The following is a 25,090-nucleotide window of genomic DNA, read 5'->3' as shown; positions in this document are numbered from 1 at the left end:
TGGGTGCAGCCTTTATTGTAGGTTGAGTCTTCCCCACAACCTAGTATATGTGGCAGGTTTCACAGAATCCCACCACATCCTTGTGAAGATTTGGCCGATAAAACTACTGGCTTGGGTTATGCTACTGGAATTTCCTGGGCTATCCTCAATATCCCCTTTTGCACCTCAGTGATAGAACTACCTGCTGGACCACTATTCGCCCTTCATCTGTGAGGTGGTTCCCACTGCTTATCAATACCTCATTTAGCAGTACTCCAGAACTCCCTCTGTTCCAGCTGGGGCAGTCTGTCTCATCTGTTACTATTGGGGCAGCCTGCTGAGTGTCGGACAAGGAAGATCTGCTTAACATTTGCTTTGGCTCATCAATATTTCCAAAGAATGTTTGGATTAGCCAGAGAGTGGGATCATCTGTCTGCAGTCGCCAGTTCAGCTTCCTGATGGAACTTGTTTGGCCATGGACCAGGTCACCACACAGCTATGGAAAATTGCAGGGGCCTTCTCCTGTAATCGTTCTGCCTTCTGGACCTTGGTCAACCTCTCTGAGACCCCTGGGAAAGATGTCACCTTTGCCCTGTTCGGCCATTACCGAGGAGCAAGTCGACCCTGCAAAAAGCTACACAAGGGACAATCCCCATCGTTACTGACCCTAAAACAAGGTAATAATAAAATGCTGTGTTTTGGATCGGATGGTGTGTGTGTGTGTGTGTGTGGGGGGGGGGGGGGGGGGGAGTGCAGGGGGGGTGCCGATGTGGGGAGAATGGAGGGGGGTGACTTGTACCCGGAGATAGGTGGATTTCTAACCCACACCTCCGATGTCGCAGTACGCAAAGGGCAAATAGCCAATTGATGGTTTCAGGGTGGGTTTTAAGCCTGCGCTATTGGAGGATTCATTTTTGCCCACCCAAACTGAGAAGGAGGGTGTGGTGAACCACTGTAATAGGAGATGTAAGGTAGGACCTGCGCTACAGGGTCGCCGGTAGCTCCTGCCGGCTGGCTCCACCCATGGAGAACTGTATAAATATGCATGAACTCCAGTGCCCTGCCATTTCGCCAGCTGCAGCAGGAGGCCACGCATCTGCCTGTAATAAAGCCACAGTTGTATACAACTTTAGTCTTTGTGCAATTGATCAATTTGTTACAGTCAGATTTTCAACTGAATGGATATCAGAATTGAGCCCGATCGCCCGCAGCTGGATCCGCACTCGCCCAATGCCAGGAAAGACTTTGCTCACTGGCTAGCATGTTTTGAGGCCCACATCAAGGGTGCGGACCCCGCGCCAATGGAGGCTCAGAAGATAAACGTCCTGTACTCCAGACTGAGCTCCAGCGTGTTCCCGTTGATCCAAGATGCCATGAATTACACAAAAGCAATGGAACTCCTTAAGGAACACTACGCGCAGAACGCGAACACACTCTTCGCCAGGCATGTACTTACCACTCGCTCGCATCTACCTGGTGAGTCTATCGAAGACTTCTGGTGGGCCCTAATTCCACTCATCCGGGACTGTGACTGTCAGGCCGTTACGGCCAACGAACACGCAAATCTCCTCATGCGCGATGCCTTTGTGACGGGGATTGCGCCAGACCGTATCCGAGAACGATTACAGGAAGGGGCCACGCTCGAACTGGCAGAGATGAAAACCTTGGCGCTCTCCATGACGGTCGCATCCCGTAACGTACAATCGTACCCCTCCGCCGCGCTGCCCACACTTCTACTCCTTCCTACCCCTCCTGGACCCTGCCGACGACCTCCTCAGACGGGGCCCTGCCTTCCCAATATGACTCCACGCACCCCGGGGGTCCCCACTGCTACTTCTGCGGTCAGCAGAAGCACCCCCGCCAACACTGCCCGGCCCGCACTGCAGTTTGTAAAGCCTGCAGTAAAAAGGGCCACTTTGCGGCGGTGTGCCAGGCCCGCGCAGTCGCTGCGATCGTGCCCGCTATCTCCCTCCCCCACGCAAGACGCACAATGGGAGCCACCATCTTCTCCTCCCGGGTCCATGTGCGACCAATGGGCGCCACCATCTTGTCCCGACCCCACAATGTGCGCACCATGGGCGCCACCATCTTGTCCCCCATAGGATCTCCGGACATCCCGACATCAGAACCGCACACGCTCGCCACCCAAAGTATCCGATGGCTACCCGCAGCTCGCTTCGATGACGCTGGACCAATCTCGCCCGCACAACCTGGCCACTGCGTCGATGACGGTTAAAATCAACGGCCACATGACCTCGTGCCTGCTGGACTCCGGGAGCACCGAAAGCTTTGTTCACCCAGATACAGTAAGGCACTGCTCCCTCGCGGCCCGCCCTGCCAATCAAAGGCTCTCCCTAGCCTCCGGATTCCTCTCCATCCCGATCCGAGGTTTTTGTACAGTCACCCTCGCGGTCCAGGGCATAGAATTTAGTAACTTCCGCCTCTATGTCCTTCCTAATCTCTGTGCTGCACTCCTGTTGGGCCTGGACTTTCAGTGCAACCTCCAGAGCCTCACCCTCAAATTCGGCAGGCCCTTATTCCCCCTTACCATTTGCGGCCTCACGACCCTCAAGGTCTATCCCCCCTCCCTTTTTGCCAATCTAACTGCGGGTTGCAAGCCCGTTGCCACTAGGAGCAGACGGTAAAGCACCCAGGACAAGGCCTTCATCAGGTCCGAACTCCAGCGGCTGCTTAAGGAGGGTATTGTCGAGGCCAGCAACAGCCCCTGGAGAGCCCAAGTGGTAGTGGTTAAAACTGGGGAGAAACACAGGATGGTCGTGGACTACAGCCAGACCATCAATCGGTACACGCAGCTCGACGCGTACCCCCTCCCACGCATATCTGATATGGTCAATCAGATTGCGCAGTACCGGGTCTTCTCAACAATTGACCTGAGATTCGCCTACCACCAGCTCCCCATCCGGAAGTCGGACCGGCCATACTCTGCCTTCGAGGCGAATGGTCGCCTCTACCACTTCCTTAGGGTCCCTTTCGGTGTCACATATGGGGTCTTGGTCTTCCAAAGAGAGATGGACCGAATGGTCGACCAGTACGGTTTGCGGGCCACCTTTCCGTACTTAGATAATGTCACCATCTGCGGCCATGACCAGCAGGACCATGATGCCAACCTTGATAAATTCCTCCGCACTGCCACTCTTCTCAACCTGACCTACAACAAAGAGAAGTGTGTGTTCAGCACGACCCGGTTAGCCATTCTCGGCTATGTAGTCCAAAACGGACTTCTCGGGCCCGACCCCGAGCGCATGCGCCCCCTCCTGGAACTTCTCCTCCCGCACAGCCCCAAGGCCTTCAAACGCTGCCTGGGGTTCTTTTACTACTACGCTCAGTGGGTCCCAAACTATGCGGACAAGACCCGCCCACTCATTCAGTCCACCCAATTCCCCCTTGCGGCCGAGGCACAGCATGCTTTCGCCCGCATCAGAGCAGACATTGCCAAGGCCGGGATGCGCGCAGTGGACGAGTCACTGCCTTTCCAAGTAGAAAGCGACGCTTCAGACGTCGCCCTTGCCGCCACCCTAAACCAGCAGACCCGTAGCATTCTTTTCCCGCACCCTTCATGCATCGGAAATTTGACACTCATCCATCGAAAAGGAGGCCAAGCTATCGTTGAAGCTGTGCGGCATTGGAGGCATTACCTGGCCGGTAAGAGATTCATTCTCCTTACGGACCAACGGTTGGTGGCCTTCATGTTCAATAACACACAGCGGGGCAAGATCAAAAATGATAAAATCTTGTGGTGGAGAATCGAGCTCTCCACCTATAATTACGAGATCTTGTATCGCCCTGGTAAACTCAACGAGCCCCAGACCCCCTCTTCCGAGGTACATGTGCCAGCGCACAAGTGGACCAACTCCGGGCCCTACATGACAGCCTTTGTCACCCGGGGGTCACTCGATTATACCATCTGGTCAAAGCTCGCAATCTTCCCTACTCTGTCGAGGAAGTAAGTACAGTCACCAGGGAGTGCCAGGTCTGTGCGGAGTGCAAACCACACTTCTACCGGCCAGACCGTGCGCGCCTGGTGAAGGCTTTCCACCCCTTTGAACCCCTCAGTGTGGATTTCAAAGGGCCCCTCCCCTCCACCGACCGTAATACATACATTCTCAGTTTGGTCGATGAGTACTCCAGATTTCCCTTCGCCATCCCATGCCCCGATATGACGTCTGCCACCGTCATTAAGGCCCTCAGCACCAACTTCGCTCTGTTCGGTTTCCCCGCCTAGTGACAGGGGATGCGTCAGTTCCTGCTCAGCAGGGGTATCGCCTCCAGCAGGACGACCAGCTACAACCCACGGAGAAACGGGCAAGTAGAACGGGAGAATGGGACGGTTTGGAGGGCTGTCCAGCTGGCCCTACGGTCCAGGAACCTCCCTGCCTCTCGCTGGCAGGAGGTCCTCCCTGACGCTCTGCACTCCATCCGGTCACTATTGTGCACTGCCACTAATAGCACACCCCATGAACATGTTTTTACCTTCCCCAGGAAATCCACATCCTGGGTGTTGCTCCCGACTTGGCTCGCTGCTCCAGGACCGGTCCTTCTCCGTAGGCACGTCCGACTCCACAAGGCGGACCCCTTGGTGGACAGGGTTCCCCTGCTCCAAGCCAACCCTCAATATGCCTACCTTGAGTTCCCCGACGGCCGCCAAGATACTGTCTCACTCAGGGAACTGGCACCGTCAGGTTCCACCCCAACACACCCCCCCACCAATGCGCCCCCCCACCTCCCACCGCGCCGCCAATATTGACCCCACCAGACCACCACCCCCCTCCTCTTTCCCGCACAAGAGGACGAAGAGGACTTCTGCATGCTCCCGGAGTTCCCCGATGACTGGCCAGCATCAGCACCACCACCACCGCCATCGGTGCCACCTCCACCACCGCCATCACCGACTTCGCTGCCCTGTTACGCCGATCCCATCGAAGCACCAAAGCACCGGACCGGCTGAACCTTTGACGGGCGCCGGACCGTCAACATGGACTTTTCTTTCCCTACCACTGTACATTATTGCACTAATTGTATATAGTTTCACGTCACCCCATCCAGACTCATTTTTACAGGGGGTGAATGTGGTGAACCACTGTAATAGGAGATGTAAGGTAGGACCTGCACTACAGGTTCGCCGGTAGCTCCTGCTGGCTGGCTCCGCCCACGGAGAACTGTATAAATATGCATGACCTCCAGTGCCCTGCCATTTCGCCAGCTGCAGCAGGAGGCCATGCATCTGACTGTAATAAAGCCACAGTTGTACCCAACTTTAGTCTTTGTGCAATTGATCGTGCATCAGAGGGCAAGATGTCCGGCAGTTGTAATTCACTGTGAGGAACCTCTGTCACCTGGAATGAGGTCATTGAAAGGACCAGCTGGCACTGGGCAGTGTTAAGTGTGCCTGCGAATCTGTAAAGGTAAAACAGAAGGAAGTGGTTTTTTTTGAGAAAGATGATCAGGCATTGTTTGAGGTGAACATTATTATTCTGTAAAGCGTGTTAAATTCTGCAAAGCCTTTGAGTTGATAATTGCCAGTGAACACAGATGGTATTAAGTCTGATCATGCACATGATGTTAAGTTATTAAAATCGAGCAGCTGCTTCGTTCAAGCATGCTTTCCTCCAGCGATAGCCGACACAAGGGAACAGGGGGAGAGGCAGGGAAGAAGGGCCTGAACTGGCCTGTGTTTTCATGTTTACCTCCGTAAGCTCCCCCACGTTCTTCCCATGAGGCGTGTGATCCTTATCCTAGCTGACAGAAACTGGAGACCTCCCACTACAACCTGACCTACCAGTGGGGAGGTGGCCTTGGAGGTCAGCAGCTTGGATGTCAGGTGTCGAAATTTCAGGTAATGCAAGAGGACGTGGAATTACCACTTTTATAAATAAATTTAGAGTACCCAATTCATTTTTTCCAATTAGTGGCAATCTAGTGTGGTCAATCCACCTACCCTGCACATCTTTGGGTTGTGGGGGCAAAACCCACTCAGACACGGGGAGCATGTGCAAACTCCACACGGACAGTGACCCAGGGCTGGGATCGAACCTGGGTTGTCGACGCCGTGAGACAGCAGTGCTAGCCACTGCTCCGCTGTTCTGCCCAGCTGAATTACCTCTTGAGATCAGCAAGAGTGAGTAAGTCCTTACTCTGTGCATTAGTGCACAAGGAAGTTACAGGGTGATGCACTATCAATTACGACGAGGCTAGAGTAGAGAGTAATTGAGGCTTTATTACACAGAGATGTGTGGCCTCCTACAGCTGCTTCTGAAATGGCTGCAGTTCGGAGAGCACACATATTTATACTCCGCCTACTGGGCGGAGCCAGCAGGCAGGGATCTACCCCCGTACCTGTAGTACAGGGGCCTTATCTAATACCCATATATACAATATAATACAACAGTGGTGACTACCACATTCACCCCCTGTTAAAAATGAGTCCAGTGAGGGTTGTGGAAAACTATTTACATACAGGTTGTCATTAAAGTTTTAGAGAAGGTTACAAATTTAGACGGTCGGGCACCTTGATCCGTTATTGAGAACCGCAGTGCTGGTGGCGAGTCAGGCGTTGGCTAGGTCGTCGGTGACTCCGGGAGCATGTCGACATCCTCTTTATCCCCGGGTGGGACCAAGGGGAGGTCGGATTATCCTGGAGCGGGGGCTGTGGTGGGGTGCGCTGGGGGAAGGGAGGGTGGCGCCGAGGCAGAGGGGGCGGTGTGTGGGGACCCAGCTGGTGCCAGGTCCCTGAGGGAGACTGTGTCTTGGCGGCCATCGGGGTACGCTACGTAGGCGTACTGCAGGTTTGCGTGGAGTAGCTGTACCCTCTCAACCAACGGGTTCGCCTTGTGTACTTGCGGAGGAGAATGGGTCCTGGAGCTGCCAGCCACGTTGGGAGCGAAACCCCGGAGGTGGACATCCTTGGGAAGGCAAAGAGACATTCAGGGGGGGTTTCGTTAGTTGCCATGCACAGGAGCGACCGAATGGAGTGAAGTGCGTCGGGGAGGCCGGGAGGTTTCTAGACCTTAGGGCCAGCTTGACGGCCTTCCAGACCGTCCCATTCTCCCACTCCACCTGCCCGTTTACCCGGGGATTGTAGCTGGTCCTCCTGCTCAAGGCAATGCCCCTGTTGAGCTGGTACTGGCGCAGCTCATCGCTCATAAATGAGGATTTCCCGGTCGCTGTGGACGTAGGCGGAGAAACCGAACAGAGCGAAGATGGTGTTGAGGGCTTTGATGACGGTGGCAGACGTCATATCGGGACATGGGATGGCGAAGGGGAATCTGGAATATTCGTCGACCACATTGAGAAAATACGTGTTGCGGTCGGTGGAGGGGAGGGATCCTTTGAAGTCCATACTGAGGCATTCAAAGGGACGGGAGGCCTTCACCAGGCACGCACGGTCTGGCCGGTAGAAGTGCGGTGATGCACGATCAAAGACTTGAGTTGCGTACAACTGAGGCTTTATTGCTCTAAGATGTGTGTCCTGCCACAACAGCTGGTGAAATGGCTGCAGCATGGAGGACACGCATATTTATACTCCGCCTACTGGGCAGAGCCAGCAGGCAGGGACTGCCAACATACCTATAGTACAGGTCCTACCATACATCACCGAATAGAGGTGCAACAGTGGTTTACCACATGCGGTTTACACTCTGCGCAGACCTGGCAGTCTCTGGTGATAGCCCTGACTTCCTCGATGGAGTAGGGCAGATTGCGGGCCTTAATGAAGTGATAAAAGCGGGTGACAGAGATCGTCGCGCAGGGTCCAGAGTCGGTCCACTTGTGCGCTGGCACATGTACCTCGGGACAGGGCATCGCGGGGCTCGTTGAGCTTACCGGGGCGATACAAAATCTCGTAATTAAAGGTGGAGAGCTCGATCCTCCACCGCAAGATCTTATCATTTTTGATCTTACCCCGCTGTGTGTTGTTAAACATGAAGGCAACCGACCATTGGTCTGTGAGGAGAGTGAATCTCCTGCCGGCCAGGTAATGCCTCCAATGCCGCACAGCTTCAACGAGGAGTGCCAAATTTCAGAGGCATGGAGGGTGCGGGAAAAGAATGCCACGGGACTGCCTGCCTAGTTGAGGGTGGCGGCCAGAGCGACGTCTGATGCATCGCTCTCGACTTGGAAGGGGAGGGTCTCGTCGACCGCGTGCATTGCGGCCTTGGCGATGTCGGCCTTGATACAGTTGAAGACCTGCTGAGCCTCAGCCGTCAGTGGGAAACCGGTGGAGTGGATGAGTGGGCGGGCCTTGTCCACATAGTTAGGGACCCACTGGGAGTAGTACGAAAAAAAAACAGGCATCGTTTGAGGACAGTGGGGAATGGGGCGATCCATGAGGGGGCGCCTGCGATCGGGGTCGGGCCCCAGAACTCCGTTCTGAACTACATAGCCGAGGATGGCTAATCGGTTCATGCTGAACACACATTTCTTGTTGTAGGTTACGTTGAGGAGTTTGGCGGTGTGGAGAAATTTGGAAAGGATAGCGTCGTGGTCCTGCTGGTCGTGGCCGCAGATGGTGACGTTATCCAGGTACGGGAAAGTGGCCCGCAGTCCGTACCGGTCAGCCATTCGGTCCATCTCCCTTTGGAAGACCGAGACCCCATTAGTGACGCCGAAGGGAACCCTAAGGAAATGGAAATGGAAATGGCCGTCCGCTTCAAACGTGGTGTACGGGCGGTCCGCCTTGCGAATGGGGAGCTGGTGGTAGGCAGATTTCAGGTCCACTGTCCCGGTACTGTGCAATCTGATTGACCTCATCAGACATATTTGGGAGGGGGTATGCGTCGAGCTGCATGTACCGATTGATGGTCTGACTGTAGTCAACGACCATCCTGTTTTTCTGCCCGTGTTCACCACTACCACTTGGGCTCTCCAGGGGCCCACTACCACTTGGCCTTGATGATACCTTCCCGCAGCAGCTGCTGGACCTCAGACCTGATGAAGGTCCTGTCGTAGGCGCTGTACCGTCTGGTAGTGTCGGGTTTGCAATCCGGGGTGAGGTTTGCCAACCGGCGCCGAAGGGCCTCCGCGTGTTGGCGCATGCGCAGGACTGCCAGCGTGTTCTGGCACATGCGTAGACCCGCTGCCGTGTTTCCTGCGCATGCGCAGGGGGTTTCTTCTCCGCGCTGGCCATGGCAAAGCCTTAAAGAGGCCCGCGCGGAGGGAAAGAGTGCCCCCATGGCACAAGCCCGTCAGCAGATCGGTGGGCCCCAATCGCGGGCCAGGCCACCGAGGGGGCGTCCCCAGGGCTGGATCCCTCCACCCCCCCCCCACCCTCCCGAGGACCCCGCTGACCGCCATCCAAGCCAGGTCCCGCCGGTATGGACCATGTCTAATCCACGTCTGCGGGACTGGCCGAAAACGGGCGGCCGCTCGGCCCATCGGAGCCCGGAGAATTGCCGGGGGGGCTGTTGCCAATGGTCCCCGCCCCGTCCGAAAACTGGCGCCGGAGAATTCGGCAGCCGGCGTCGTAGCGGCGGGGCGGGATTCACGCCACCCCCTGGCGATTCTCCGACCCGACGGGTGGGTCGGAGAATCCCGCCAAAGATATCAGAAGTGATGTCCTTCCGGACAAGTTAGCTATCCGAAATCCCATTCGATTACTTACTACTGCTATGTGCTAAAAATACATGTTTAATGGTTAATAATGATTACTCAGTCCTATAATTCATCTCAATCCTTAATAAAGTAACTTATGTAAAACTACTCTAGTGGCATGCTAACTATTCAGTTTTAAGAGGCATCATCGCTGAACCCCCCCCCCCCCCCCCTTCAGGCCAGACCAGGTGAGGACATTCATGAACTAGCTGTTTTTTTAGGACAGTCGACACTGGTTTCCTGATCATCATTAGACTTTTAATTCCAGATGACCCTGGATCACCACTCCAGTGACTATATCACGACGCCACCACCTCCTCTAAGGCTTAGGAGTCCTCTTCCTCCGATGTGGACTGCAGGGTCTCTGTCAACACAGCAACTGCAAACTTCGATGGGAGAACACAAACAATTGGGGAAAGGTCTTTCCCAGTTATTCCTTCCTCCATGTCTGCTGTGTGTTTCATTTCTGTGCCAAGGTGGGGTCTGAGCTGAGGGCCCCTCATTCTCATCATCTATCATTGTGAACACTTCATCAACAGTTGTGCTGCTCTCTGAACAAGCCAGAACCTCCTCCTCATCGACAGTCAGCACTTTCAAGCAGAACAGCTTGTCCTTTCCCTGGTGTTGTGAGTCTCTCGACAATCAACAACTGACATCAATCCTCGGCTGACATCTCTCAGGCCTATGATGAGGGCTCCTGGATGTCTCACTCACATGCCACAATAATTGGCCAGTTGTCATGTGATTGCATTGAGTTGACCACATCCACCCTGGACAGTACTTCCAGGTCTGCCAGTGGGACCAGCATCACCATTAAATTTACCCTAAGGATCAGGCATACTGCTCCATGAGTCCATCAGACCATGGCACACCTGTATCTTCACGCCATCTTCTTGCTCAAGCTCATTATGTAATGCAGAACAAGGCCAGTGACGTGGGTTCAATTCCCTTACCGGCCTCCCCGAACAAGTGCCAAAATGTGGCGACTAGGGGCTTTTCACATTAACTTCATTGAAGCCTACTTGTGACAATAAGTGATTATTATTATTATTTGACCGCCAGTGTGCTCAGCCCCTTGAAATGCGTGTTTCAAATTTCCTCTACCTTGTGTGAAAAAGGGCTTCATGATTTCACTCCAAAATGTCTAGTTCTAATTTGAGGACAACCCCACAAGGGCTGGTTTAGCACACTGGGCTAAATCGCTGGCTTTTAAAGCAGACCAAGGCAGGCCAGCCCAGTTCAATTCCCGTACCAGCCACCCAGAACAGGTGCCAGAATGTGGCAACTAGGGGCTTTTCACAGTAACTTCATTTGAAGCCTACTTGTGACAATAAGCAATTTTCATTCTGGATTCCCCCACCAAAATAAATAGGTTTCAGTATCTATTTGAACATTGAAACACTGTCGACCTTGTTTATTCTTTCTGGTTAATTTTCTCTGATCCTCTCCCCTCCTTCAGGAACTGATCCGATGACTGGAGCACAGTGCCATCAATATCTGATGTCCTCTCATACATTATCCATGTAGACATCTTTCATGCTGGAAGGTCGAGCTTGTGATGACAGGCAATTCTACCATGGGGGCATCACAGGGTCAGACCCAACCTCCCGTTCTTCCCTGATGTTTGAACATTCATTTTCCAACCGGTTTAGCTCAGTTAGCTGGACAGCTGGTTTGTGATGCAGAGCGAGGCCAGCAGCGCGGGTTCCATTCCCATGCCGGCTGAGATTATTCATGAAGGCCCTGCCTTCTGAACCTTACCCCTCGCCTGAGAGGTGATGACCCTCAGGTTAAATCACCACCAGACAGCTCTCTCTATCAAAAGAGGAAGAAAAGCCTTTGGTCACCTGGGACTATGGTGACTTTACTTCCAACAGGCCAAAATATATCAAGGCCAAAACAAGCATGGCAGCAGCCTTCTTCCTCGTCCGGGGAGGTAAAGAGCCCAGCCCCAGACTGACGTCTGCCAAATGTACAGACTGGGATACCTCCCTGAGCTATGACCCTGCCAGTCACTGGGCACAATTACTAGCCAATCAAGAGCTCCTGTTAGGCTGCTTATCACCATGGTAACACAATCTTTGATGAAACAGTGCTCCTAAGATCACAATTTAATTTTTAATCGTGCAGCAACATAGCTTCCTGAAAGCAGGTCAGTGCTGAAATATTCAGCATTACTTTGCCTCAGCGTTTGCATTTCATTTTTATCTCCTTCCAGCCAGATTCTCCTGAGCTTTCCATAAATAAAACAGATTCATCTGGTATGTTAAAAGGCACTAAAGGGAAAAAATTAAATTTCTCCTCAAATGTAAATGAACAAAATTGATTTAATCTTCTATTTCCACTGGAGTATGTCATGAGGCAGACCTTGAGAAACATCCCCGGGGTCACTCTTTTCATGTTTAAAAACAAATCTGAAACCCATTGGAGGGAAGGTTAAGAGGAATGCCTCTGGAGGAGCTGATACAGCCGTTACATTCCGGGGAGGTTGACAGGATTCCCAGTGACCATGAAACTATAACACGTAATACTCCCCAACTCAGCACTCTCTGCAGAGCCTCACTCAGACTCGGAGGCTCAATGGAGTTTGGCTCAAGCACTATCACAGCAGCAGAGTGGAAAAGCCTTTTTGAAGCTAAGGATTTACATATGGGCCGTCTGCAGGGAGATGATGGTCTCTGCACCTCATCCAGGCACTACTGGATTTTGGAAATCCTCGGTGCTGATGACGGTGCAGAGAGAAAACTGCTTCATTCTTTTCAAAAATGTCTTCATATTTAGTCTCGCTGTCAAGGCAAGCCTAGACTTCTCATTCCTAATTGCCCTGAAATTCAGATATATCAGTGCTTTGCATAGGTACTTCAGACGTCAGTTAAGATTCATTCTCATTTGGTGTGTATGTTGAGCACACACAGACCCTGACTTGGACAAGTGAGAATAGCTCAATATTGAATCTTTTATTTGTTCTCCGAGTGTGGGAACCCTAACAAAGCCCCAGCTTGCTGCCCATTCCTCATCACCTTGAGAAGATGCTGTTACATTTTACTCCATTAGAAGTTGGAGCTCTTACACAGGTCAGGAAATTCCATAGTTTTTGATCCAGTGACGATGGAGTATGTACAACCAATTGGCTGTTCTCTGTGGTGGGTGGCAGCAGTTGAGAAGTGTTGCTGTAATGCAGTATGAAGAAGCGAGAGAGAGCGCGACACTGATACATCAGGTTATTAAACAAAGGGAGGCAGAAACCGATGCTACCAAATGGATTGGGAGTAAAAGCATAGCACCTATCACAAGATGCCAAATCACTTTACGGTCAAGAAATGCAATCATTGTTGTAATGTGGGAGACACAGTGGCCAATTTTGAATGCAGCAAGATCACACAGAACAACATTGAGATAATGACAAGGTAATCTGCATCAGTGACTTTGGTTGAGTTGTAAGTATTAACCTGGACACCGGGGGTAACTCTCCTGCCCTTCTTTGAAATAGTGCCATGCGTTCTTGCACATCCAACTGAAAGGACAGACTGAAGATTGGTTTAACGTTTCATTAGAAGCACAGCATTATTGACAATGAAGCACTCCTGCATTATGGCAATGGAGTGTCAGCCTGGATTAGGTGCTCAGATCTCTGGAACTGGGTCTTCAGTCCAAGGCCTTCTGACTGTAGGATAGGTTTGGCTGACACCGTTGAAATGTCTTAAGGCGACTGCAAGAAGCTGCATTAATCTTAATGCATCTGTGGCAATGCTGATGATTGCTGGACTTGAAATGGCCTCCAGGTGAAAAGCAAAGCCATGATATATTTGCAGCTCGCTGTACAAGCTGGTGGGAAAGAGGCAAAGCAGCAAGGGAGAGCAGCAAGTAGACAGCATGAGGAGAAAGCTTTTGGACATCAGAAGCTGGCTTGGCCATGGTGACTGAGCAGCTGGTTCACTGGCAAACTCCCTAGGCACCCACAAAGGATAGCTGGCCTGCTCTGACTAGGCTCTCACACAACATTGCTCACAGAAACATGGATCAGAGTTTATTCCAGCCTTAATATTCCCAATCAACATATGCTCCAACCTTTCACGAAAGATATATGCAATCGCCATGGATACAAATGGTCCAATCAAATCTTGTTTTCTCTAATGCGCCTTGAAGATGAAAATGGTCTTTGCCAGAAGGGGACACTGAATAAGAAATTTCCAGCCTGCTCTACAGCCTGCCTGGTTTTTATAAGGATAGGCAGGTATAGCATAAATAGACAAATGTTATGGGCTAGGGTTTAGAGAACCCCAAAGTGTATCATGGAGTTCACCTGACCCACAACTTTTAATAGATTGTGGGGAGCACACGGCCCACTCTACAGGTGTGGTAGAGCAGAAATCGAAAAGTATTTTTTAAAGCAAAACAATGCTTATTCTATGAACTCAAGTGAACCTTTCTAAAACATACAGTGAACATCTTAGCAACCATTAATTCAAATACAACCCCCAAAGACTACAACACTAAGTAATCCTTTAAGCTTTCCTTTTAACATCCATACAACTTAAAACACCTTTTACCAGAAGCACATCAGGTTAAAGTCACTACTGTTATTAATTTTAAATCACCAGGATCAATTTACAGTCTTTAGATTACAGAGAGAGGCTCTAATAGATCTGGCTGTGAGTGCTCTGAAAATGAAACTAAAACACACCCTGCAGCAAAAAGCCTAAAACGAAAGTAAAAAGCTGACAGACAGCCCAGCTCCACCCCCTCTCTGACATCATTGCAGTAATAAACACCCATTTCTTAAAGGTACTCTCACGACAGATATTTATATACACACCCATTTATAAACACCTATTTCTTCAAGGTACTCTCACATGACACAAAGGATAGATAGAGTAAATAAGAGAATAATCTAGCTGGCATTCAATAGAATGATTCAGGTATAATGTCTCAAATCCAACTGTCTGAAAACAGATGATGTTAAAAAAATAACTAAATTCTGTTTGGGCTGTCACTCAAGAATTTTAGGAAGGCACGGTGGCGCAGTGGTTAGCACTGCTGCCTCACAGCGCCAGGGACCCGGGTTCAATTCCGGCCTTGTGTGGCTGTATGTGTGGAGTTTGTCCCCTTATCTGCTTCCTACTGGTGCTCCAGTTTCCTCCCACAGTCCAAAGATGTGCAGGTTAGGTGGAGTTATGGAGATAGGTCGGGGGAGTGGGCCTAGGTAGGGTGCTCTTTCAGAGGGTCAGTGCAGACTCGACGGGCCGAATTGCCTCCTTCTGCAATGTAGGGATTCCATGGATTATTGGTTGAGTAAAATAATATGGCGGCTTGTTCAGCCAGGTGTGGCATTGGCGCAATGGTACCGCCGTCTGGATATCGCATTTGCACAACTGTCTTTCCCCTGAGCTCCGAGTGGTCCAAGTGAGCCTTGAGCCAAACCAAACTGAAGCACCCAACCCGAAATCCGAACGCTGGCATGGACTCAGTCGCAAGGTTGTGCCAGTTTTGAGAGACGGCAACTATTATATTGAGCGAGAGTCGGTTTGTTATACCCCTTTGGATACTGTCGGGGGGGATAGCCTATCAGGGGAAAACAACAGCAGCAGCCAGAGCAGTGGCACCACGGCTGGCTCTGATGTTCAGAAGGGAGGGTCAAAGCGCAGAAGAGCAATAGTAACAGGGGACTCTATAGTCAGGGGCACAGATAGGTGCTTCTGTGGACGTGAAAGAGACTCCAGGATGGTATGTTGCCTCCCTGGTGCCAGGGTCCAGGATGTCTCCGAACGGGTAGAGGGCATCCTGAAGGGGGAGGGCAAACAGGCAGAGGTCGTTGTACATATTGGTACTAACGACATAGGCAGAAGCGGCATGAGGTCCTGCAGCAGGAGTTCAGGGAGCTAGGCAGAAAGTTAAAAGACAGGACCTCTAGGGTTGTAATCTCAGGATTACTCCCTGTGCCACGTGCCAGTGAGGCTAGAAATAGGAAGATAGAGCAGCTAAACACGTGGCTAAACTGCTGGTGTAGGAGGGAGGGTTTCCGTTATCTGGACCACTGGGAGCTCTTCCGGGGCAGGTGTGACCTATATAAGAAGGACGGGTTGCATCTAAACTGGAGAGGCATAAATATCCTGGCTGCGAGGTTTGCTAGTGTCACACGCGAGGGTTTAAACTAGTATGGCAGGGGGGAGGGCACGGGAGCAGTAGGTCAGAAGGTGAGAGCATTGAGGGAGAACTAGGGAATAGGGACAGTGGGGCTCTGAGGCAGAGCAGACAGGGAGAAGTTGCTGAACACAGCGGGTCTGGTGGCCTGAAGTGCATATGTTTTAATGCAAGAAGTATTACGGGTGAGGCAGATGAACTTAGAGCTTGGATTAGTACTTGGAACTATGATGTTGTTGCCATTACAGAGACCTGGTTGAGGGAAGGGCAGGATTGGCAGCTAAACGTTCCAGGATTTAGATGTTTCAGGCAGGATAGAGGGGGATGTAAAAGGGGTGGCAGAGTTGCTCTACTGGTTAGGGAGAATATCACAGCTGTACTGCGGGAGGACACCTCAGAGGGCAGTGAGGCTATATGGGTAGAGATCAGGAATAAGAAGGGTGCAGTCACAATGTTGGGGGTTTACTACAGGCCTCCCAACAGCCAACGGGAGATAGAGGAGCAAATAGGTAGACAGATTTTGGAAAAGAGTAAAAACAACAGGGTTGTGGTGATGGGAGACTTCAACTTCCCCAATATTGACTGGGACTCACTTAGTGCCAGGGGCTTAGACGGGACGGAGTTTGTAAGGAGCATCCAGGAGGGCTTCTTAAAACAATATGTAGACAGTCCAAATAGGGAAGGGGCAGTACTGGACCTGTTATTGGGGAATGAGCCTGGCCAAGTGGTAGATGTTTCAGTAGGGGAGCATTTCGGGAACAGTGACCACAATTCAGTAAGTTTTAAAGTGCTGGTGGACAAGGATAAGAGTGGTCCTAGGATGAATGTGCTAAATTGGGGGAAGGCTAATAATAACATTATTAGGCAGAACTGAAGAACATAGATTGGGGGCGGATGTTTGAGGGCAACTCAACATCTGACATGTGGGAGGCTTTCAAGTGTCAGTTGAAAGGAATTCAGGACCGGCATGTTCCTGTGAGGAAGAAGGATAAATACAATTTTCGGGAACCTTGGATAACGAGAGATATTGTAGGCCTCGTCAAAAAGAAAAAGGAGGCATTTGTCAGGGCTAAAAGGCTGGGAACAGACGAAGCCTGTGTGGAATATAAGGAAAGTAGGAAGGAACTTAAGCAAGGAGTCAGGAGGGCTAGAAGGGGTCACAAAAAGTCACTGGCAAATAGGGTTAAGGAAAATCCCAAGGCTTTTTACACATACATAAAAGGCAAGAGGGTAGCCAGGGAAAGGGTTGGCCCACTGAAGGATAGGCAAGGGAATCTATGTGTGGAGCCAGAGGAAATGGGCGAGGTACTAAATGAATACTTTGCATCAGTATTCACCAAAGAGAAGAAATTGGTAGATGTTGAGTCTGGAGAAGGGTGTGTAGATAGCCTGGGTCACAGTGAGATCCAAAAAGACGAGGTGTTGGGTGTCTTAAAAAATATTAAGGTAGATAAGTCCCCAGGGCCTGATGGGATCTACCCCAGAATACTGAAGGAGGCTGGAGAGGAAATTGCTGAGGCCTTGAGAGAAATCTTTGGATCCTCACTGTCTTCAGGTGATGTCCCGGAGGACTGGAGAATAGCCAATGTTGTTCCTCTGTTTAAGAAGGGTAGCAAGGATAATCCAGGGAACTACAGGCCGGTGAGCCTTACTTCAGTGGTCGGGAAATTACTGGAGAGAATTCTTCGAGACAGGATCTACTCCCATTTGGAAGCAAATGGACGTATAGTGAGAGGCAGCATGGTTTTGTGAAGGGGAGGTCGTGCCTCACTAACTTGATCGAGTTTTTCGAGGAGGTCACTAAGATGATTGATGCAGATAGGGCAGTGGGTGTTGTTTATATGGACTTTAGTAAGGCCTTTGACAAGGTCCCTCATGGTAGACTAGTACAAAAGGTGAAGTCACACAGGATCAGGGGTGAGCTGGCAAGGTGGATACAGAACTGGCTAGGTCATAGAAGGCAGAGAGTAGCAATGGAAGGATACTTTTCTAATTGGAGGGCTGTGGCCAGTGGTGTTCCACAGGGATCAGTGCTGGGACCTTTGCTGTTTGTAGTATATATAAATGATTTGGAGGAAAATGTAACTGGTCTGATTAGTAAGTTTGCAGACGACACAAAGGTTGGTGGAATTGCGGATAGCGATGAGGACTGTCAGAGGACACAGCAGGATTTAGATCGTTTGGAGACTTGGGCGGAGAGATGGCAGATGGAGTTTAATCCAGACAAACGTGAGGTAATGCATTTTGGAAGGTCTAATGCAGGTAGGGAATATACAGTGAATGGTAGAACCCTCAAGAGTATTGAAAGTCAAGGAGATCTAGGAGTACAGGTCCACAGGTCACTGAAAGGGGCAACACAGGTGGAGAAGGTAGTCAAGAAGGCATACAGCATGCTTGCCTTCATTGGCCGGGGCATTGAGTATAAGAATTGGCAAGTCATGTTGCAGCTGTATAGAACCTTAGTTAGGCCACACTTGGAGTATAGTGTTCAATTCTGGTCGCCACACTACCAGAAGGATGTGGAGGCTTTAGAGAGGGTGCAGAAGAGATTTACCAGAATGTTGCCTGGTATGGAGGGCATTAGCTATGATGAGCGGTTGAATAAACTCAGTTTGTTCTCACTGGGACGAAGGAGGTTGAGGGGCGACCTGATAGAGGTCTACAAAATTCTGAGGGGCATAGACAGAGTGGATAGTCAGAGGCTTTTCCCCGGGGTAGAGGGGTCAATTACTAGGGGGCATAGGTTTAAGGTGAGAGGGGCAAGGTTTAGGGTAGATGTACGAGGCAAGTTTTTTACGCAGAGGGTAGTGGGTGCCTGGAACTCGCTACCGGAGGAGGTGGTGGAAGCAGGGACGATAGTGACATTTAAGGGGCATCTTGACAAATACATGAATAGGATGGGAATAGAGGGATACCGACCCAGGAAGTGTAGAAGATTGTAGTTTAGTCGGGCAGCATGGTCGGCACGGGCTTGGAGGGCCGAAGGGCCTGTTCCTGTGCTGTACATTTCTTTGTTCTTTGTTCTTTGTTATGTGAAAACACACTTCAGACAGATTGATGTGCCAACCAAGCTTTTCCTCCCAGCAGGGATGGGTGCGAGGGAGGAATGCCAATTGCTGAATGGACTGCAGTGTCGAATAAATGCCTTTTACAGTAAAGATCAGAAGGGATAAGGGATTAAAGACGACATAGAATCTACAGCATTCAGGAACAAGGAAAGTCCAGAGTATAAGAAACTTTAAAAAAAACATGAACTGACATTTGGGTTGAATAATAAATAGCTGATTTAACCACAAAACAAACCAATTTAATTTCTGAACAAGCTGATCTATCAGCAAAATCTATTGATGCACTTATCTCAATTCATTCATCGGATGTGAACCTTCGTCAGCCACTGCAGCCCATGTGATGCAACTTCAATCCTGTTCGCAAGATGGCCGAAGACTGCGCTGGCATATTGAAGATGGTGTTGAACCACATCGCCCCTCTGGTTGACAGTAGGTGCCCAATGTATGGAATAATGGCCCCATTTCTCCTCTCACGCTGTCAATGGCCTTCATGCTGCTCTCTCCTCTCTCACTCTTATTTCTTTTTTATAAATTTAGAGTACCCAATTCATTTTTTCCAATTAAGGAGCAATTTAGCGTGGCCAATTCACCTACCCTGCACATCTTTGGGTTGTGGGGGCGAAACCCACGCAAACACGGGGAGAATGTGCAAACTCCACACAGGCAGTGACCCAGAGCTGGAAGCGAACCTGGGACCTCGTCGCCATGAGGCAGCAGCACTAACCACTGCGCCACCATGCTGCCCTCTCTCTCAGTCTTCTAGGTGGTGGTTACTGCCTCCGGGGCCCTTTTTCCACCTGCTCTTGACCTCTTTCACCGAGAAGGACAAGGGCAACAATTGTGTGGGAGCACCACCACCTGCAAGTTCCCCTCCAGGCCTGCAGGCAGGTGCAGCGAGCAACTTGGAAGGCCAATGATTTGTCAGCCTTCATTAGAAGGGGATTTGAGTACAAGAACAAGGATTCCTTGCAACAGTAGTGTAGAACTTTGCTCAGACCTCTCCTGGAGTATTGGGTACAGTTTTGGTCTCCTGATCTAAGGAAGGATATATTTGCCATAGAGAGAGTGCAACGGAGGTTCACCAGACGGATCACTGGAAAGGCAGGATTGTTTTATGAGGAGAAATTGAGGAAACTGCGTTTGTATTCCCTACAGTTTCAAAGAATGAGGGGCGACCTAATTTAAACTTACAACATTCTTATGAGACACGGCAGGGTGGATGTAGATAAAATGTTTCCCATGGCTATTGAGTCTAAAACCAGGGGACATAATCTCAGAATAATTTGAAACAGATGAGAAGGAATTTCTCCACTCAGAGAGTGGTGAATCTTTGGAATTCTCTATCCCAGAGGGCTGTGGAGACGAAATCTAGCACATTTGAGACAGAAAGTGATAGATTTCTGGATACCAATGACATCAAGTGTTATGGAGGTAATGCGGGAAAGCCATTGAGGTAGATGGTCAGCCATGATCAAAGGGAATGACGGAGTGGGCTCGATGGGCCGAATGTCCTACTCTTGCTGCAATGTTCCTATGTTCCAAGACACATACTGACTTGGAATAAAATCGCCATTTCTTCATTGTCACTGGGTCACAATCCCAGAATCAGAGTCATGGGCTATGTACAGCAGGCACCTCAAGACCCTGGAGAAGTACCACCAGCGCTACCTCTGCAACATTCTGCGAATCCATTGGCAGGATAGGTGCACCAATGTCAGTGTTCTCGCTCAGTGCAACATCCCCAGCATCGAAGCATTGACACTGCTCCACTGGCCGGGCCACATCGTCTGCATGCCTGACATGACAGTTCCGAAACAAACGCTCTATTCGAAGCTTTGACACGGCCCACAGGAGGGCAGAGGAACCACTTCAAGGATATCCCTTCTGGATTCCAGGGAAGTTATGTGGAAATCAGCTGAGGCGACAAGGATTTATTCATTACCAAGATCCTCTGAAGTAATCCCACGCAGGTGCGCAATAGTATGGTGTAACCAAGAACAATTCAGGTCCATTCCAGCTCCTCAACCACTGTGAAATCTCACGGCACCTGGAGTCAATGTTGAGGACTCCTGGGCAACTCCCCAAGTATGAGTGGGGACTTTGCGGGGTGGGCAGAGTTTCTACGCTTCTTTTCTTTATGTGCCTAGGTTGATGCCAGGTGGTTGATCCTGTTTTATTCTTATTTGACTTTTCTGTGGTAGTTTGGTACAACTGAGGGGCTTGTTGGGGCTTTTCAGAGTTAAGAGTACACGGATTGCTGAGGATCTGGAGACACCTGTAGGCCAGACTGGGTAAGAACAGCAGATTTCCTTTCCCAAAAGGCATAATGAACCAGATAATTTATTATAACAATCCAATCATTTGGTGTTCAAGGCAATCTATTTATTCCTGATTTAATTAATTAACTGAATTTACACACAACTCAGCTCAGCACCTTCTGGCTGTGTCCGAGCAAAACTCCAATGTTCCCCATACCAGAGATTGCAGGGTTCAAGTTCGGAGCAACCATTTATTCCAAGTGGAGCCATTGCTCGTCAAGGCACCAGGATTAAGAGATGGGTGGCACGGTGGCACAGTGGTTAGCACTGCTGCCTCACTGCACCAGTGACTGGTTTCGACTCTGACCTTGGGTGACTGTCTGTGGAGTTTGCACGTTCTCCCCATGTCTGCGTGGGCTTCCTCCCGGTGCTCCGGTTTCCTCCCACAGTCCAAAGTTGTGCAGGTTAGGTGGATTTGCCATGCTAAATTGCCTTTTAGTGTCCAAAGATGAGCCGGTTAGTTGGATTGTCCATACTAACTTGCCCCTTACTTTCCAAGGTTCGGGAGGTTACAGGCATAGGGCAAGGGAGTAGGCCTATATTAGGATGCTCCTTCAGAGGGTCTGTGCGGGCTTGATGGGCTGAATCATCTCCTTCTGCACAGTAGAGATTCTATGAATTTAAATTCCCCCAGCTGCTGTGATGTATTTGAATGAATATCTCTGGAGCATTAAACCAGGACCGGGGATTCTCCGACCCGGCGCCGGGTTGGAGAATCCCCGGGGGGACGCGAGAATCGTGCCCTGCCGCCCCGACGGCGGCTTCCCCTTTCTCCGGCGCCGATTCTCGGGCGCCCGCGGGATTCCCGCTGCGTCGGTCGGGGGCTGTTAACAGCGGCCCCCCGGCGATTCTCCGGGCCCCGATGGGTTGAGTAGCCGACGAGTTTGCCCGAGTCCCGCCGGCATGGGTTACTCAGGTCCCGCAGGGCGGGATCTGGAAGGTGAGTATACGGGGGCCTTCCTGGAGAGGGGGGCGGGGGATCTGACACCGGGGGGAGGCCCCCACGGTGGCCTGGCCCGCGATTGGGGCCTACCGATCGGCGGGCTGGTTCCGTGGGAGCCTATTTTACTCTGCGCATACGTGGAAATACGCCGGCCGTAGCGCGCATGCGTGGAAATACGCCGCCGTTCCGCGCATGCGCGAACTCGCGTGGGCACCATGCCCCCTAGGAAGGAGAGAATTCCTCACTTCCGTGAATCGTTGACGCCGGAGTGGTTGGCGATGGTTTTCACGCTGGCGTGGTGACATAGCCCCATTATTAGAGAATCCCACCCCAGGCCTCTGGGTTTAGTAATATGACCACAATGCTATAAAACTTTGATCAAAATACTCTTGTAAATTCTCTTTGTAATTTGACCCTTGGAGGCAGGTATCATTGTGGTAAATCTACACTGCACCCCCTCCAAGGCCAATATACCCTTACCTCCGGGTGCTGTCTAACCAGGGCTTATAATAACTTCCACCCCTTGTATTCTGGTAAATAGCGATATTCCGTGTAAAAGTTGTGAGTTCCCTGAATCACTGATAACAGGGACTTTCAACAAAGGGTAATTTATTCACCAGCTCTGCATCTACTTCAATACTTGTGCTCTGCCCACTCTGCTGGGGATAACTTCTGTCACGTGACCTCTTTTGTAACCGTGTCATCACGTCTAACGTGACCATTCAGAGGGAGAGAGTCAGAGAGATGATTAGTTATATATAACCTGAGGAGCACAACCAAGAGGCAAGATATTACTCCAGGGCCTACGACAGCGATTGAACCTCCACAATTGGCGTCATACTCAAGCCACCCAATCAACTGTGATAACCAACTCCTTGTATACTAGTCCTCAACATATAAAGACCAGAGAATTCCATTTGCCCTTTTGACCATTTTGATCTATAAATCTGAAGATAGGCCAAATTAATTCTCAGTTTCCCCGAAGAACAAAACTTTTGGCTATCCAATTAAGGCAGCATGGTAGCACAGTGGTTAGCACTGTTGCTTCACAGCGCCAGGATCCCGGGTTCGATACCCGACTTGGGTCACTGTCTGTGCGGAGTCTGCACGTTTTCCCTGTGCCTGTGGGGGTTTCCTCCGGGTGCTCTGGTTTCCTCCCACAAGTCCCGAAAAATGTGCTTGTTTGGTGAATTGGACATTCAGAATTCTCCCTCTGTTACCTGAACAGGCACCGGAGTGTGGCGACTAGGGGCTTTTCATAGTAACTTCATTGCAGTATTAATGTAAGCCTACTTGTGACACTAATAAAGATTATTATTTTCGGGTAGCACGGTGACGCAGTGGTTAGCATTGCTGCCTCATGGCGCCGAGGTCCCAGGTTCGATCCTGGCTCTGGGTCACTGTCCGTGAGGAGTTTGCACATTCTCCCCCTGTTTGCACAACCCAAGAATGTGCAGGGTAGGTTCATGGCAACGTTAAATTGTCCCTTAATTGGAAAAAAAGAATTGGATACTCTAAATTTATATTAAAAAAATAAAGATGATTATTTTTGTAGTCATTTGAGTGAATTGAGGGAGCAAGAAAAGGAAGTTTATTGGCATGTACTTCATAAATAACAGAAGGATAAATCTGCCAAAAGATGAATAATTTAGGACAAAGAAGCCTCTTTCAGACTATTTTTATTTCTATTAAATGTGTCTGAACTGAGTAAGTAAAATCCTTGGTGGAATTCCTTTAAAGGGACAATGCGTTGAAATGTGTCTATTCCAGTTGTGTGACACAGATCTGAATGAAGAGAGGGCAATTGTTAAACTAAGGCTGTAAAGTGTCCAACTGAAAGAAAAGGTTCTGTTTCTCATTGGCTACAGTAGGATGTCCTGAGGTTGTAGAAGGTTCTATATAAATGCAAGTTTTCTTTCCCTTTCTCTTGGAGGCATGGCCTCCTTCTGATCCAGGGAATGCACACCAGTAAGAATATTGCATTATAACCCAACAGTTTGTGGGATGTGATGCTTAAAAGGTGGATTTGCCACGCTAAAATTGTCCCTCAGTATCCAAAGATGTGCAGGTTAAGTAGAGTAATGGGGGTGGGGGAGTGAGCCCAGGTAGGGTGCTCTTTCAGTGGGGGGGTACAGACACGATGGGCTGAATGGTTTCCTTCTGCACTGTAGGGATTCTATAGATTCTATGGATTTGGCTTTGTGTTTGTAACCCAAGATGAGAATGATGATGCATGGATATCAGCTACTCAATGAAAATGGGGGCTGGAGAGAATCGGTGGACTTCAGAAACATGAGAAAAATAACTGGTCGGAGCTCTCAAACTGATTAATACGCTCAAAAATATATCTGATAGAGAATGGCCCAGCATTAGGAAGATATAAGTCCCGGGGAAAATGTCAGCTGTTTGAAAACGTCCGCCTTCAAAGTGCAGAATGATAGATTGTGAAAATCACATTAAATACAGAACATCAAGACTTCAAATAAAGAAAACACGAGCCTTCATTCTGAGGATAAAACAAGTTCAAAACAACAGCACTGTTTCTGATTTGATAATTTTTCTTCCTTTCAATCTTAGTCACATCAGTGTGAAAGCTATCAGTGCAGGGAAATGGAATACTTCAGCTTCAAGTATCTCGAGTCAGCATTAAAGCACCCCCAGGCAGCTATGGCACTGTTCCTTGGACTGACAAGTGGCAAGTAACATTCACGCCACAGCAGTGCTAGGCAATGACCATCTTCAAGAAGAGAGAATCTAATCATTATCTCTTGACATTCACTGGAATTATTATTGCAGAATATTACTTATAGCAGAGAAAAGAGGCCAGGGGTTATCATTGTATTTCAGGGCCATTCTGGAATGGTGAGCAGTTTTAGTCGGTGAAAACAGGACTTGGTCGAGTTTATGTGGCCCGACCAAATCTGGCAAAGATTGGCTGAGCCAGTTTTCCTCAAAAAAAATTTAATTCCATATCCTTTGGACTGACGGGAGTGAAAGTGAGAGCTGTATGAGGAGGAAGTAGGATAGCAAGCAAA

At 50.0% G+C, this 25,090-nt stretch overlaps 1 protein-coding gene across 1 annotated transcript in view; it reads left to right on the top strand.

Annotated features, from left to right (window-relative positions):
* Nucleotides 1-24,705, top strand: part of LOC140418096 (uncharacterized) — a 77,264-nt gene extending 52,559 nt beyond the window's left edge. The window contains 2 exon segments of the mRNA XM_072501517.1: nt 20,996-21,085; nt 24,633-24,705. Coding sequence (XP_072357618.1) covers nt 20,996-21,085; nt 24,633-24,705 — 163 coding nt within the window.
* Nucleotides 24,706-25,090: the final 385 nt, after the last annotated feature.

The sequence above is a fragment of the Scyliorhinus torazame genome, chromosome 5 (assembly GCF_047496885.1).
Source record: "Scyliorhinus torazame isolate Kashiwa2021f chromosome 5, sScyTor2.1, whole genome shotgun sequence".
Classification (NCBI taxonomy): domain Eukaryota; kingdom Metazoa; phylum Chordata; class Chondrichthyes; order Carcharhiniformes; family Scyliorhinidae; genus Scyliorhinus; species Scyliorhinus torazame.
This window is presented reverse-complemented; position numbering and strand designations above follow the sequence as displayed.